The sequence below is a fragment of the Rhinoraja longicauda genome, chromosome 19 (assembly GCF_053455715.1).
Source record: "Rhinoraja longicauda isolate Sanriku21f chromosome 19, sRhiLon1.1, whole genome shotgun sequence".
NCBI classification, from domain to species: domain Eukaryota; kingdom Metazoa; phylum Chordata; class Chondrichthyes; order Rajiformes; family Arhynchobatidae; genus Rhinoraja; species Rhinoraja longicauda.
In genome coordinates this window covers 7,144,261-7,158,087 of record NC_135971.1, presented here as the reverse complement: position 1 = coordinate 7,158,087, position 13,827 = coordinate 7,144,261, and the positions used below count along the sequence as shown (strand labels likewise).

General features: G+C 52.8%; 1 protein-coding gene across 1 annotated transcript; it reads left to right on the top strand.

Annotated features, from left to right (window-relative positions):
- The first annotated feature begins 1,409 nt into the window (after positions 1–1,409).
- On the top strand, positions 1,410–11,656 carry LOC144603051 (uncharacterized). Its single transcript, XM_078416185.1, has 4 exons — positions 1,410–1,609; positions 8,359–8,721; positions 10,427–10,530; positions 11,189–11,656. The coding sequence occupies exons 1-4, from the start codon at positions 1,561–1,563 to the stop codon at positions 11,450–11,452; spliced, it is 780 nt and encodes a 259-aa protein (XP_078272311.1). The 5' UTR covers positions 1,410–1,560; the 3' UTR covers positions 11,453–11,656.
- Positions 11,657–13,827: the final 2,171 nt, after the last annotated feature.

Here is a 13,827-nt window from a genome sequence, read left to right as displayed (position 1 = left end):
CTATTGTCTATGTTTCTATGTTTCCCCGATGATAATTCCCCGTGAACGACGATCAGACGTCGCCCGCTCTGGGTAAAGGACAAACAAACCTCAACCACGTTCTTCATTCCACGGCCCCCCTGGCCCCGCCCTTAGCCCCTGGCCCCGCCCTCCGGCCCTGGCCCCGCCCTCCGCCACTGGCCCCTCCCTCCGCCCCCTGGCCCCGCCCCCGCGGCCAAGCCCCCGACCCGCTGCGTGATGGCGGCTCGGCGAAGTGCGCCTGCGCGCCTCTGGGCGGCCGCTGCTGCGTCATGCGGAATGTACGCATGCGCGCACCGGGGCCAGGGAGGTTCGGGGCCTGGAGAGCCGGGGGGGGGGCTTGGAGAACCGGGGGGGGGGGGGCCTGGAGAACCGGGGGGGGCGGGGCCTGGAGAACCGGGGGGGGGGCTTGGAGAACCGGGGGGGGGGGGGCCTGGAGAACCGGGGGGGGGCGGGGCCTGGAGAACCGGGGGGGGGCGGGGCCCTGGAGAGCCGGGGGGGGGGGGCTTGGAGAACCGGGGGGGGGGGGCCTGGAGAACCGGGGGGGGCGGGGCTTGGAGAACCGGGGGGGGGGGGCTTGGAGACCGGGGGGGGGGGGCCTGGAGAACCGGGGGGGCGGGGCCTGGAGAACCGGGGGGGGGGGGGCCTGGAGAACCGGGGGGGGCGGGGCCTGGAGAACCGGGGGGGGGGGGGGCTTGGAGAACCCGGGGGGGGGGGGCTTGGAGAACCCGGGGGGGGGGGCCTGGAGAACCGGGGGGGGGGCTTGGAGAACCGGGGGGGGGGGCGGGATAGCCGGGGGGGAGGGGGCTGGAGAGCCGTGGGGGGGGGGGATAGCCGGGGGGGAGTGGGCTGGAGAGCCGTGGGGGGGGGGGGATAGCGGGGGGGGAGGGGGCTGTAGAGCCGTGGGGGGGGGGGATAGCCGGGGGGGAGGGGGCTGGAGAGCCGTGGGGGGGGGGGGATAGCCGGGGGGGAGGGGGCTGGAGAGCCGTGGGGGGGGGGGGATAGCCGGGGGGGAGGGGGCTGGAGAGCCGTGGGGGGGGGGGATAAGCCGGGGGGGAGGGGGCTGTAGAGCCGTGGGGGGGGGGGGGTGGGATAGCCGGGGGGAGGGGGCTGCAGAGCCGGGGGGGGGGGGGCGGGATAGCCGGGGGGGAGGGGGCTGGAGAGCCGTGGGGGGGGGTGTGATAGCCGTGGGGGGGAGGGGGCTGGAGAGCCGGGGGGGAGGGGGCTGGAGAGCCGTGGGGTGGGGTGTGATAGCCGGGGGGGAGGGGGCTGGAGAGCCGTGGGGGGGGGGGGTGGGATAGCGTGGGGGGGGGGGGGCTGGAGAGCCGGGGGGGGAGGGGGCTGGAGAGCCGTGGGGGGGGGGGGCGGGATAGCCGTGGGGGGGAGGGGGCTGGAGCGGGAGCCGGAGCTACGTCAGTCCCTCAGTCAGTCAGTCTCCCTCTTTTCTCTCCCTTTTCTCTGTCCCGCTTCACCAGGGCGTTTCTCCACAGCCTGGAGTGGGTCGCCAACCGGGACCGGGACCAGGACCGGGACACCGCCAGGATGCGGCGCTCTCTCTGCACGGCCGTACATCTGCTGTACCTGCTGACAGGTAGAGGATGGGGGGGGGGGGGGAGAGATAGAGGATGGGGGGACGAGATGGGGAGAGAGAGATGGGGGGGGGGGGAGGGAGATGGGGGGAGAGATAGATTGGGGGGAGATGTGGAGAGAGATGGGGAGAGAGATGTGGAGAGAGAGATGGGGAGAGAGATGGGGAGAGAGAGATGGGGAGAGAGATGGTGGGAGAGAGATGGGGAGAGAGAGATGGGGAGAGTGATGTGGAGAGAGAGATGGGGAGAGAGATGTGGAGAGTGAGATGGGGAGAGGGAGATGGAGGGGAGAGAGAGATGGAGGGGGAGAGAGAGATGGTGGGGAGAGAGAGATGGGGAGAGGGAGAGATGTGGAGAGAGATGGGGAGAGAGAGATGGGAGACGGGGGAGAGATGGGGGGGGGAGAGAGATGGGGGGGTGAGAGATGGGGCGAGAGATAGATTGGGGGGAGATGTGGAGGAGAGAGATGGGGAGAGAGAGAGTGGAGGGGGAGAGAGATGGATGGGGTGAGAGAGATGGAGGGAGGGAGAGTAGGGGAGAGAGGGAGTGATGTGGAGAGTGATGGGGGAGAGAGAGATGGGGGAGACGGGGGAGAGATGGGGAGATGGCGGAGAGATGGGGGAGAGGGAAAGAGATGGGGAGGGAGGGAAAGATGGGGAGAGAGGGAAAGAGATGGGGAGAAGAGAGAGATGGGGGAGAAAAGGAGATGGGGAGAGACAGATGGGGAGGGGGAGAGAGGGAGATGGGGAGAGAGGTAGATGGAGGGAGGGAGAGGGGGGAGTGTGAGGGGGAGAGATGGAGGGAGAGGGGGAAGGAGGGAGGGAGAGAAATTATGGGGAGAGGGGTTGAGAGAGAGAGAACGAGAGCTGCTGTCCACGGAGTTGGAAGTGGACAATTGTCAGTCAAACACTGTACTGGGGTAACTCAGCGGGTCGGGCCTCATCTACATGAACTACAACAATTGTTCATCCCAGTTTGGCAAAAGAACAAACCAGGTCCAGCAGAGGAGCATAAAGGGCTTAATTAGGAAAGGGAAAATAGATTATGAGAGAAAACTGGCAGGGGGGAACATAAAAAACTGACTGCAAAAGCTTTTATAGATATGTGAAGAGAAAAAGACTAGTTAAGACAAATGTAGGTCCCTTGCAGTCGGAAACAGGTGAATTGATCATAGGGAACAAGGAGATGGCAGACCAATTGAACAACTACTTTGGTTCTGTCTTCACTAGGGAAGACATAAACAATCTGCCGGAAGTAGCCAAGGGGGACCGGGGTCTAACGAGATGGAGGAACTGAGGGTAATCCAGGTTAGTCGGGAAGTGGTGTTAGGTAAATTAAATGGATTAAAGGCCGATAAATCCCCAGGGCCAGATAGGCTGCATCCAGAGTGCTTAAGGAAGTAGCCTCAGAAATAGTGGATGCATTAGTGATAATTTTTTTAAACTCTTTAGATTCTGGAGTAGTTCCTGAGGATTGGAGGGTAGCTAATGTAACCCCACTTTTAAAAAGGGAGGGAGAGAGAAAATGGGGAATTATAGACCAGTTAGCCTAACATCGGTAGTGGGGAAAATGCTAGAGTCAGTTATTAAAGATGTGATAGCATCACATTTGGAAAGTGGTGAAAATCATCGGACAAAGTCAGCATGGATTTATGAAAGTCAAATCATGCCTGACGAATCTTATAGAATTTTTCGAGGATGTAACTAGTAGAGTGGATAAGGGAGAACCAGTCGATGTGTTATATCTGGACTTTCAGAAGGCCTTCGACAAGTCCCACATAGGAGATTGGTGTCCTACAAACTTAAAGCACACTGTATGGGGGTTCAGTGTTGAGGTGGATAGAGAATTGGTTGGCAGACAGGAAGCAGAGTAGGAATAAACGGTCCTTTCGGAATGGCAGGCAGTGACTAGTGGGGTACCGCAAGGCTCAGTGCTGGGACCCCAGTTATTTACAATATATATTAATGATTTGGACGAGGGAATTGAATGCAATATCTCTAAGTTTGCAGATGACTCGAAGCTGGGTGGCAGTGTTAGATGCGAGGAGGATGCTAGGAGGCTGCAGAGTGTCTTGGAAAGATTAGGAGAGTGGGCAAATGCATGGCAGATGCAATATAATGTGGATAAATGTGAGGTTATCCACTTTGGCGGCAAGAACAGGAAAGCAGAGTATTACCTGAATGGTGGCCAATTAGGAAACGGGGAGATGCAACGTGACCTGGGTGTCATGGTGCACCAGTCATTGAAAGCAAGCGTGCAGGTGCAGCAGGCAGTGAAGAAAGCGAATGGTATGTTAGCATTCATAGCAAGAGGATTTGAGTATAGGAGCAGGGAGGTTCTGCTGCAGTTGTACAGCGCCTTGGTGAGACCGCACCTGGAGTATTGTGTACAGTTTTGGTCTCCTAATCTGAGGAAAGACATTCTAGCCTTAGAGGGAGTACAGAGAAGGTTCACCAAATTGATCCCTGGGATGGCAGGACTTTCATATGAAGAAGGACTGGATAGACTAGGCTTATACTCGCTGGAATTTAGAAGACTGAGGGGGGATCTTATTGAAACATATAAAATTCTTAAGGGGTTGGAGAGGCTAGATGCGGGAAGATTGTTCCCGATGTTGGGGCAGTCCAGAACCAGGGGGTCACAGCTTAAGGATAAGGGGGAAGTCTTTTAGGACCGAGATGAGAAAACATTTCTTCACACAGAGAGTGGTGAGTCTATGGAATTCTCTGCCACAGAAGGTAGTTGAGGCCATTTCTTTGGCTATATTTAAGAGGGAGTTAGATGTGGCCCTTGTGGCTAAAGGGATCAGGGGGTATGGAGAGAAGGCAGGTGCAGGTTACTGAGCTGGATGATCAGCCATGATCATATTGAATGGCGGTGCAGGCTCGAAGGGCCGAATGGCCTACTCCTGCACCTATTTTCTATGTTTTTATGTTTCTATCTGTGGAGAGAAGGAATGGGTGACTTTTCGGGTCGGAACCCTTCTCTGAAGAACCCGAAACGTCACCCATTCCTTCTCTCCAGAGATGCTGCCTGACCCGCTGAGTTACTCCAGCACTCTGTGAATCGTCACCCATTCCTTCTCTCCACAGATGCTGCCTGACCCGCTGAGTTAGCCCAGCATTTTGTGTCTACATTCATCAGTGAAAATGTCATTTAGCTTAGTGATACGGCGCAGAAACAGGCCCTTCGGCCCACCGGGTACGCAGCGACCAGCGATCAGGCCGCACTAACGCTGCCCTTCACACACACAAGGGACAATCTCTAATTTTACAGAAGCCAATTAACCTACAAGCCTATCGGTCTTGAGAGGTTTGGAGGGAAGAGTGTCAGTAGTAAAGAAAGCAAACTCAGTTATTTCAAGAGTGCTTGTGTACAAAAACAGGGGGTATTATGCTGAGGCTCTACAAGGCATTGGTCAGGCCCCATTTGGAATATTGTCAGCAATTTTCGCTGTACTCGCTGGAGTTTAGAAGAATGAGGGGGGACCTCATTGAAACTTCACCGAATAGTGAAAGACCCGGATAGGGTGGATGTGGAGAGGATGTTTCCACCAGTGGGAGAGTCTAGGACCAGAGGGCACAGCCTCAGAATTAAAGGACTTTCCGTCAGGAAGGAGATGAGGAGGAATTTATTTAGCCAGAGGGTGGTGAATCTGTGGGATTCTTTGCCACAGACGGCTGTGGAGGCCACAAGTCAGTGGACTTGGTCTTCAAATTTGAGGAAGGATATTCTTGCTATTGAGGGCATGCAGCGTAGGTTTACTCAGTTAATTCCTGGAATGGCGGGACTGTCTTGAAAGACTGGATCGACTGGTTTGTATACACTGGAATTTAGAAGGATGAGAGGAGATCTTATCGAAACGTATAAGATTATTAAGGGGTTGGACAGGTTAGAGGCAGGAAACATTATCCCAATGTTGGGGGAGTCCAGAACAAGGGGCCACAGTTTAAGATTAAGGGGTCGGCCATTTAGAACTGAGATGAGGAGAAACATTTTCAGTCAGAGAGTTGTGAATCTGTGAAATTCTCTGCCTCAGAAGGCAGTGGAGGCCAATTCTCTGAATGCATTCAAGAGAGAGCTAGATAGAGGTCTTAAGGATAGCGGAGTCAGGGGGTATGGGGAGAAGGCAGGAACGGGGTACTGATTGAGAATGATCAGCCATGATCACATTGAATGGCGGTGCTGGCTCGAAGGGCCGAATGTCCTCCTCCTGCACCTATTGTCTTTTGGATATTTTTAAGGCAGAGATAGATAAATTATTGGTCAGTGCGGGTGTCAGGGGTTATGGGGAGAAGGCAGGAGAATGGGGTTAGGAGGGAGAGATAAATCAGCCGTGATTGAATGGTGGAGTAGACCTGATGGGCCGAATGGTCCAATTCTACACCTATCACATATGACCTAAACCGGAGATCCCGGAGACAACCCACGCAGGTCACGGGGAGAACGTACAGATTCCATACAGAGAGCACCCGTGGTCAGGATCGAACCTTGGTCTCTGGCGCTGTGAGGCAGCAGCTTTACCGCTGCGCCACCATTGTACATCATGATGTATCTATCTGTACGTCGTTGGTGAGACCACAGTTCTAGCGCCCAGCTACAGGGAGGTGGCATGGTGCTGGAGAGGGTGCAGAAGGGATAGACCAGCTTGGCACGGGCACAGTGGGGGTTAGGTTACAGGGAGCCATTGCACAGGGTAGGTCCCTACTCGGGGGATTCGGGGGATTCTTGTTGAGGTGTATAAAACCATGAGGGGCGTTGGTAATGTGGATGGTCACAGCCCTTTTCCCCAGGGTGTGGGGGTCTTAAACAAGAGTGTAGATGCAATAAACTGGAGTAACTCAGCGGGTCAGGCAGCATCTCTGGAGGACATGGATAGGTGACGTTTCACAGAGTGCTGGAGTATCTCAGCGGGTCGGGCAGCATCTGTGGAGAACATGGATAGGTGACGTTTCACAGAGTGTTGAGGTAACTCAGCCGGTCAGGCATCATCTGTGGGGAACATGGATAGGTGACGTTTCACAGAGTGCTGGAGTAACTCAGCGGGTCAGGCAGCATCTGTGGGGAACATGGATAGGTGACGTTTCACAGAGTGCTGGAGTAACTCAGCAGGACAGGCAGCATCTGTGGAGAAAAGGAATAGATGATGTTTTGAGTCGAGAACCTTCTTCACAGTGACTCTCATATCCGTACCCCTCCCTGCAGCTTCACATTTCACTACTCTCCTCATATGACCCCCTTTCTGACTCTTTTCACCTTTAGCCTCACCTTTTCATGAATGAATGAATAAGTTGATGAATGAATGAATAAGTTTATTGGCCAAGTATGTGCACATTCAAGGAATGTGCCTTGGTGCTCCGCTCACAAATGACAACACAAGCACACAGTTACCCGGAGAGGGGGGGGGGGGGGGTCAGGTTCAATGGGAATGTGAGGGGCAATGTTTTCTGTGGGTGATGAAACAGGCAGGTACAATGACATAGAAACATAGAAAATAGGTGCAGGAGTGGGCCATTCAGCCCTTCGAACCTGTACCACCATTCAATATGATGATGGCTGATCATCCAGCTCAGTAACCTGTACCTGCCTTCTCTCCATACCCCCTGATCCCTTTAGCCATAAGGGCCACATCTAACTCCCTCTTAAATATTGCCAATGAACTGGCCTCAACTATCTTCTGTGGCAGAGAATTCCACAGACTCACCACTCTCTGTGTGAAGAAATGTTTTCTCATCTCGGTCCTAAAAGACTTCCCCCTTATCCTTAAGCTGTGACCCCTGGTTCTGGACTTCCCCAACATCGGGAACAATCTTCCCGAATCTAGGCTCTCCAACCCCTTAAGAATTTTATATGTTTCTATAAGATCCCTCCTCAGTCTTCTAAATTCCAGCGAGTATAAGCCTAGTCTATCCAGTCTTTCTTCATATGAAAGTCCTGCTATCCCAGGGATCAATCTGGTGAACCTTCTCTGTACTCCCTCTAAGGCTAGAATGTCTTTCTTCAGATTAGGAGACCAAAACTGTACACAATACTCCAGGTGCGGTTTCACCAAGGCCCTGTACAACTGCAGCAGAACCTCCCTGCTCCTATACTCAAATCCCCTCGCTATGAATGCCAACATACCATTCGCTTTCTTCACTGCCTGCTGCACCTGCACGCTTGCTTGCAATGACTGGTGCACCATGACACCCAGGGCACATTGCATCTCCCCTTTTCCTAATTGGCCACCATTCAGGTAATACTCTGCTTTCCTGTTCTTGCCGCCAAAGTGGATAACCTCATATTTATCCATATTATACTGCATCTGCCATGCATTTGCCCACTCGCCTAATCTATCCAAGTCACTCTGCATCCTCCTAGCATCCTCCTCACAGCTAACACTGCCACTCAGCTTCGTGTCATCCGCAAACTTAGAGATATTGCATTCAATTCCCTCGTCCAAATCATTAATATATATTGTAAATAACTGGGGTCCCAGCACTGAGCCTTGCGGTACCCCACTAGTCACTGCCTGCCATTCCGAAAAGGACCCGTTTATTCCTACACTTTGCTTCCTGTCCGCCAGCCAGTTCTCTATCCACATCAACACTGAACCCCCAATACCATGTGCTTTAAGTTTGTACCCCGATCTCCTATGTGGGACCTTGTCGAAGGCCTTCTGGAAGTCCAGATATAACACATCGACTGGTTCTCCCTTATCCACTCTACTGGTTACATCCTCGAAACATTCTATGACCTTGTTGTGTTGCAGGTCTCCACACTGCGGCTCTGTGCGGTACAAGAACGTCGGCCACCGTGGGCTCGGTCACCACTGTCCCCATGGGTGGGATGGTGAGGTTCCCCGTCCAGCCCCACAGCCACGAGAAGATCAGGGTGTCGATGTGGCGTCTCCATCCCGACCTGCCGATCCTGGATTGGAAGTCTTACAGCCCGGAGAGTCCGTCCTGCATCCACCCGTCCTACAGGGACAGAGTCCGCTTCCGACTGGACGGTGAAATCGTCGAGCTGTGGGCCGTGGGTCTCGGTGACCAGGGGACCTACGAGACAGAGACAAACTACTTTGACAGGGAGCCGAGGAACCGCGACGTGGAGCACTTTGAGCTGCGCGTGGTCGGTGAGTAGTGGCGTGCAGAGTTGCACAGCACCCAGACTGGCTCTTCGGCCCACACGGCCCATGCTGACCCAGTGGGGCATTCTGGCCTTGTCCCACCCACTTGCGCACGGCACTCTCCGTGAATGAATGCTTCCTTGTCACATCTGACAAGGCGCAGTGCTACATTTTTTTTCTTGTTCGCACGCAAGGTATGCAAAGAATCGCCACATAAAGGGCGCGGAAAAGTTACAAATGATTCAATTTTACACAAACCATTATTGACACATACCATCTGAGCTCCCCCGTGCCAACAGACCCCAGAAAACAGCACAGGAATAATGTTTGTACCGAACATGAAGCCAATGCAAACTGATCCCCCCTGCCTGAACACGATCCCTCTCCCTCCATTCCAGCATTTCTCAGCAGAACCCTGGAAATAATTTTCATGTCTCAGGGAACCCCCGCATAAATTTATTATATATCTTTATTAATCTCTTTCTTAATTAATTCATCTATATACAAAAACTCTTCGAAGGTATTGATTCACAAAATGCTGGAGTAACTCAGCAGGTCAGGCAGCATCTCGGGAGAGAAGGAATGGGTGACGTTCCGGGTCGAGACCCTTCCTTCTCTCCCGAGATGCTGCCTGACCTGCTGAGGGGGTCGGCCATTTAGAACTGAGAGGAGGAAAAACTTTTTCAGTCAGAAAGTTGTGAATCTGTGGAATTCTCTGCCTCAGAAGGCAGTGGAGGCCAATTCTCTGAATGCATTCAAGAGAGAGCTAGATAGAGCTCTTAAGGATAGCGGAGTCAGGGGGTATGGGGAGAAGGCAGGAACGGGTTACTGATTGAGAATGGCAAAAACAAGGAGGCAGATTATTTTCTCAATGGTGTTAGGTCAGGTAAGGGGGAGGTGCAGCGAGACCTGGGTGTCCTTGTACACCAGTCACTGAAAGTTGGCGTGCAGGTACAGCAGGCAGTGAAGAAAGCTAATGGCATGTTGGCCTTCATAACAAGAGGATTTCAATATAGGAGTAAAGAGGTCCTTCTGCAGTTGTATAGGGCTCTGGTGAGACCACACCTGGAGTATTGTGCACAGTTTTGGTCTCCTAATTTGCAGAAGGACATCCTTGTAATTGAGGCATTGCAGCGTAGGTTCACGAGATTGATCCCTGAGATGGCGGGACTGACATACGAGAAAGATTGGAAAGACTAGTGTACTCAATGGGCCAATAGACAATAGGTGCAGGAGGAGGCCATTCCGCCCTTCGAGCCAGCACCGCCATTGAATGTGATCATGGCTGATCATTCTCAATCAGTACCCCGCTCCTGCCTTCTCCCCATACCCCCTGACTCCGCTATCCTTAAGAGCTCTATCTAACTCTCTCTTGAATGCATTCAGAGAATTGGCCTCCACTGCCTTCTGAGGCAGAGAATTCCACAGATTCACAACTCTCTGACTGAACAAGTTTTTCCTCATCTCAGTTCTAAATGGCCGACCCCTTATTCTTAAACTGTGTGGCCCTGGTTCTGGACTCCCCCAACATTGGGAACATGTTTCCTGCCTCGAACGTGTCCAACCCCTTAATAATCTTATACGTTCTCGATAAGATCTCCTCTCATCCTTCTAAATTCCAGTGTATACAAGCCTAGCCGAAGGGCCTGTTTTCGCGCTGTGTCTCTAAACGAAGCTCCATTTTCACGGCTGTGTGGGTCTGTCTCTCCAGGGTCCAGGTGTCGTTGGGCGATCATTCCCGCCGTGATCCTTCTCGTCCTAGCCGTACTGGGAGTCTGGGCATCGTATCTCTGCAGCAACCCCCACACCGTGCCGTGAGTATCCCCGTCTCCCCTCTCTGTCCGCGTCCCTCCCCCCTCACCGCCCCTCCCCCCCTCACCTCGTCTCCCCACCCTCCCCCATCTCTGTCCCGTCTCCTCTCTCCATCCCGTCCCGTTCCCCCCTTCCGCCCCCCTTCCTTTCCTTCCCCCTCTCTCCGTCTCCTCCCCCTCTCCCCTCTCGGTCGCCATCCCCCTTCCCCCCGTCTCCCTGCCACCCCCCCCGTCCCCTCCCCTCTCTCCCGTCTAACATTGTGGGGTCACGCTGCCCCGGCAGTGAACGGGATGGATGGGCCGCGATGTCCGGTCACTAACACAGGACTCTCTCTCTCTCGCCCCCTCTCTCTCCCCCCTCTCCCCCCCTCCCTCCCTCCCTCTCCCCCCCCTCCCTCCCTCTCTCACCCCCCCCCTCCTCCGCCCCCCTCTCTCTCCCCCCCCACTCTCTCCCCCCTCTCTCTCCCCCCTCTCTCTCCCCCCTTCTCTCTCCCCCCTTTTCTCTCCCCCCTTCTCTCTCCCTTCTCGCTCTCTCCCTTCTCTCTCTCTCCCTTCTCTCTCTCTCCCTTCTCTCTCTCTCCCTTCTCTCTCTCTCCTTCTCTCTCTCTCCCTTCTCTCTCCCCCCTTCTCTCTCCCCCCCCTCTCTCTCTCCTCTCTCGCAGGATGAGGAGCGGGGCGTTGTGGGACCGGGAGTGTTGCAGAGTGGGGACCGCTGTACACGGGGGGTGACAGAGCACCCCGTTTCTGGGTGTCGGGGAACGGGTTTGCTGCTGCGCTGTCTCTGTGGCAGATGTGACCAGATGTGTCCATGGTCCCAGATCCCAAGTTTACGACAAGACCCTTGTGGAACATGGAACAGTTCCCACTTTGTCCGTGCTGTCGGGGGGTCGGGGGAGAAGGCAGGAACGGGGTACGACTGCGGATGATCAGCCATGATCACATTGAATGGCGGTGCTGGCTCGAAGGGCCGAATGGCCTCCTCCGGCACCTATTGACTATGGTTGCTCTTTGGGAACCTGTAATTTATACAACGTCTGGTCACTGATGCAGTGGATGTTTGTTCTGCACGTTTTTGTGCAGCTTGTGATGATTTTGTAAAATGCACTTTGTACATAATAAAACAGATTTATTTAACACTTCTGCCTGTCATGTAAGCCTGTGCCTGATGTAATCAAGGCCATTGGTGGTTCATCGTTCTGTGTACTGATTGAGAATGATCAGCCATGATCACATTGAATGGCGGTGCGTACAGGCTCGAATGGCCGAATGGCCTCCTCCTGCACCCTATTGTCTATTGTCGCCTCTAGCGAGCGACCATTCAAGCCGTTAATGATTGTTTAAAGAAATAACACACGCCCACAATTCAATATAATAGGTGGTAGAAGGTTCACCAGATTGATCCCTGGGATGGCAGGACTGCAGGTGCAGCAGGCAGTGAAGAAAGCGAATGGTATGTTAGCATTTCAAGAGGATTTGAGTATAACATATAACAACTACAGCATGGAAACAGGCCTGTCCGGCCCTACCAGTCCACGCCGACCATTCTCCCTGACCTAGTCTCATCTACCTGCACTCAGACCATAACCCTCCAATCCCCTCCTATCCATATACCTATCCAATTTACTCTTAAATAATAAAATCGAGCCTGCCTCCACCACTTCCACCGGAAGCCCATTCCATACAGCCACAACCCTCTGAGTAAAGAAGTTCCCCCTCATGTTACCCCTAAACCTTTGTCCTTAATTCTGAAGCTATGTCCCCTTGTTGGAATCTTCCCCACTCTCAAAGGGAAAAGCCTACCCACGTCAACTCTGTCCGTCCCTCTCAAAATTTTTAAAACCTCTATCAAGTCCCCCCTCAACCTTCTACGCTCCAAAGAATAAAGACCCAACCTGTTCAACCTCTCTCTGTAGCCTAAGTGCTGAAACCCAGGCAACATTCTAGTAAATCTCCTCTGTACCCTCTCCATTTTGTCGACATCCTTCCTATAATTTGGCGACCAGAACTGCACACCATACTCCAGATTCGGCCTCACCAATGCCCTGTACAATTTCAACATTACATCCCAACTTCTATACTCGATGCTCTGATTTATAAAGGCAAGCATACCAAACGCCTTCTTCACCACCCTATCCACATGAGATTCCACCTTCAGGGAACAATGCACAGTTATTCCCAGATCCCTCTGTTCCACTGCATTCCTCAATTCCCTACCATTTACCCTGTACGTCCTATTTTGATTTGTCCTACCAAAATGCAGCACCTCACACTTATCAGCATTAAACTCCATCTGCCATCTTTCAGCCCACCCTTCCAAAAGGCCCAAGTCTCTCTGTAGACTTTGAAAATCTACCTCACTATCAACTACTCCACCTATCTTAGTATCATCTGCATATTTACTAATCCAATTTGCCACACCATCATCCAGATCATTAATGTAAATGACAAACAACAGTGGACCCAACACAGATCCTTGGGGCACTCCACTAGACACTGGCCTCCAACCTGACATACAATTGTCAACCGTTACCCTCTGGTATCTCCCATTCAGCCATTGTTGAATCCATCTTGCAACCTCACTATTAATACCCAACGATTTAACCTTCTTAATCAACCTTCCATGTGGAACCTTGTCAAATGCCTTACTGAAGTCCATATAGACAACATCCACAGCCTTGCCCTTATCAATTTCCCTAGTAACCTCTTCAAAAAATTCAAGAAGATTAGTCAAAACATGACCTTCCAGGCACAAATCCATGTTGACTGTTTCTAATCAGGCCTTGATTATCCAAATAATTATATATATTGTCCCTAAGTATCTTTTCCATTAATTTTCCCACCACAGACGTCAAACTAATAGGTCTATAATTGCTAGGTTTACTTTTAGAACCTTTTTTAAACAAAGGCACAACATGCGCAATGCGCCAATCTTCGGCACCATCCCTGTTTCTAATGACGTTTGAAATATTTCCGTCATAGCCCCTGCAATTTCTGCACTAACTTCCCTCAATGTCCTAGGGAATATCCTATCAGGACCTGGAGACTTATCCACTTTTATATTCTTCAAAAGTGTCTGTACCTCCTCTTCTTTAATCCTCCTAATTTCCATCACTACTCTACTTGTTTCGCCTACCTCACATAATTCAATGTCCTTCTCCTCGGTAAATACCGAAGAAAAGAAATTGTTTAATATCTCCCCCATTTCTTCCGGCTCAGCACATAGCTGTCCACTCTGACTCTCTAATAGACAATTTAGGGAGGTTCTGCTGCAGTTGTACAGGGCCTTGGTGAGACCGCACCT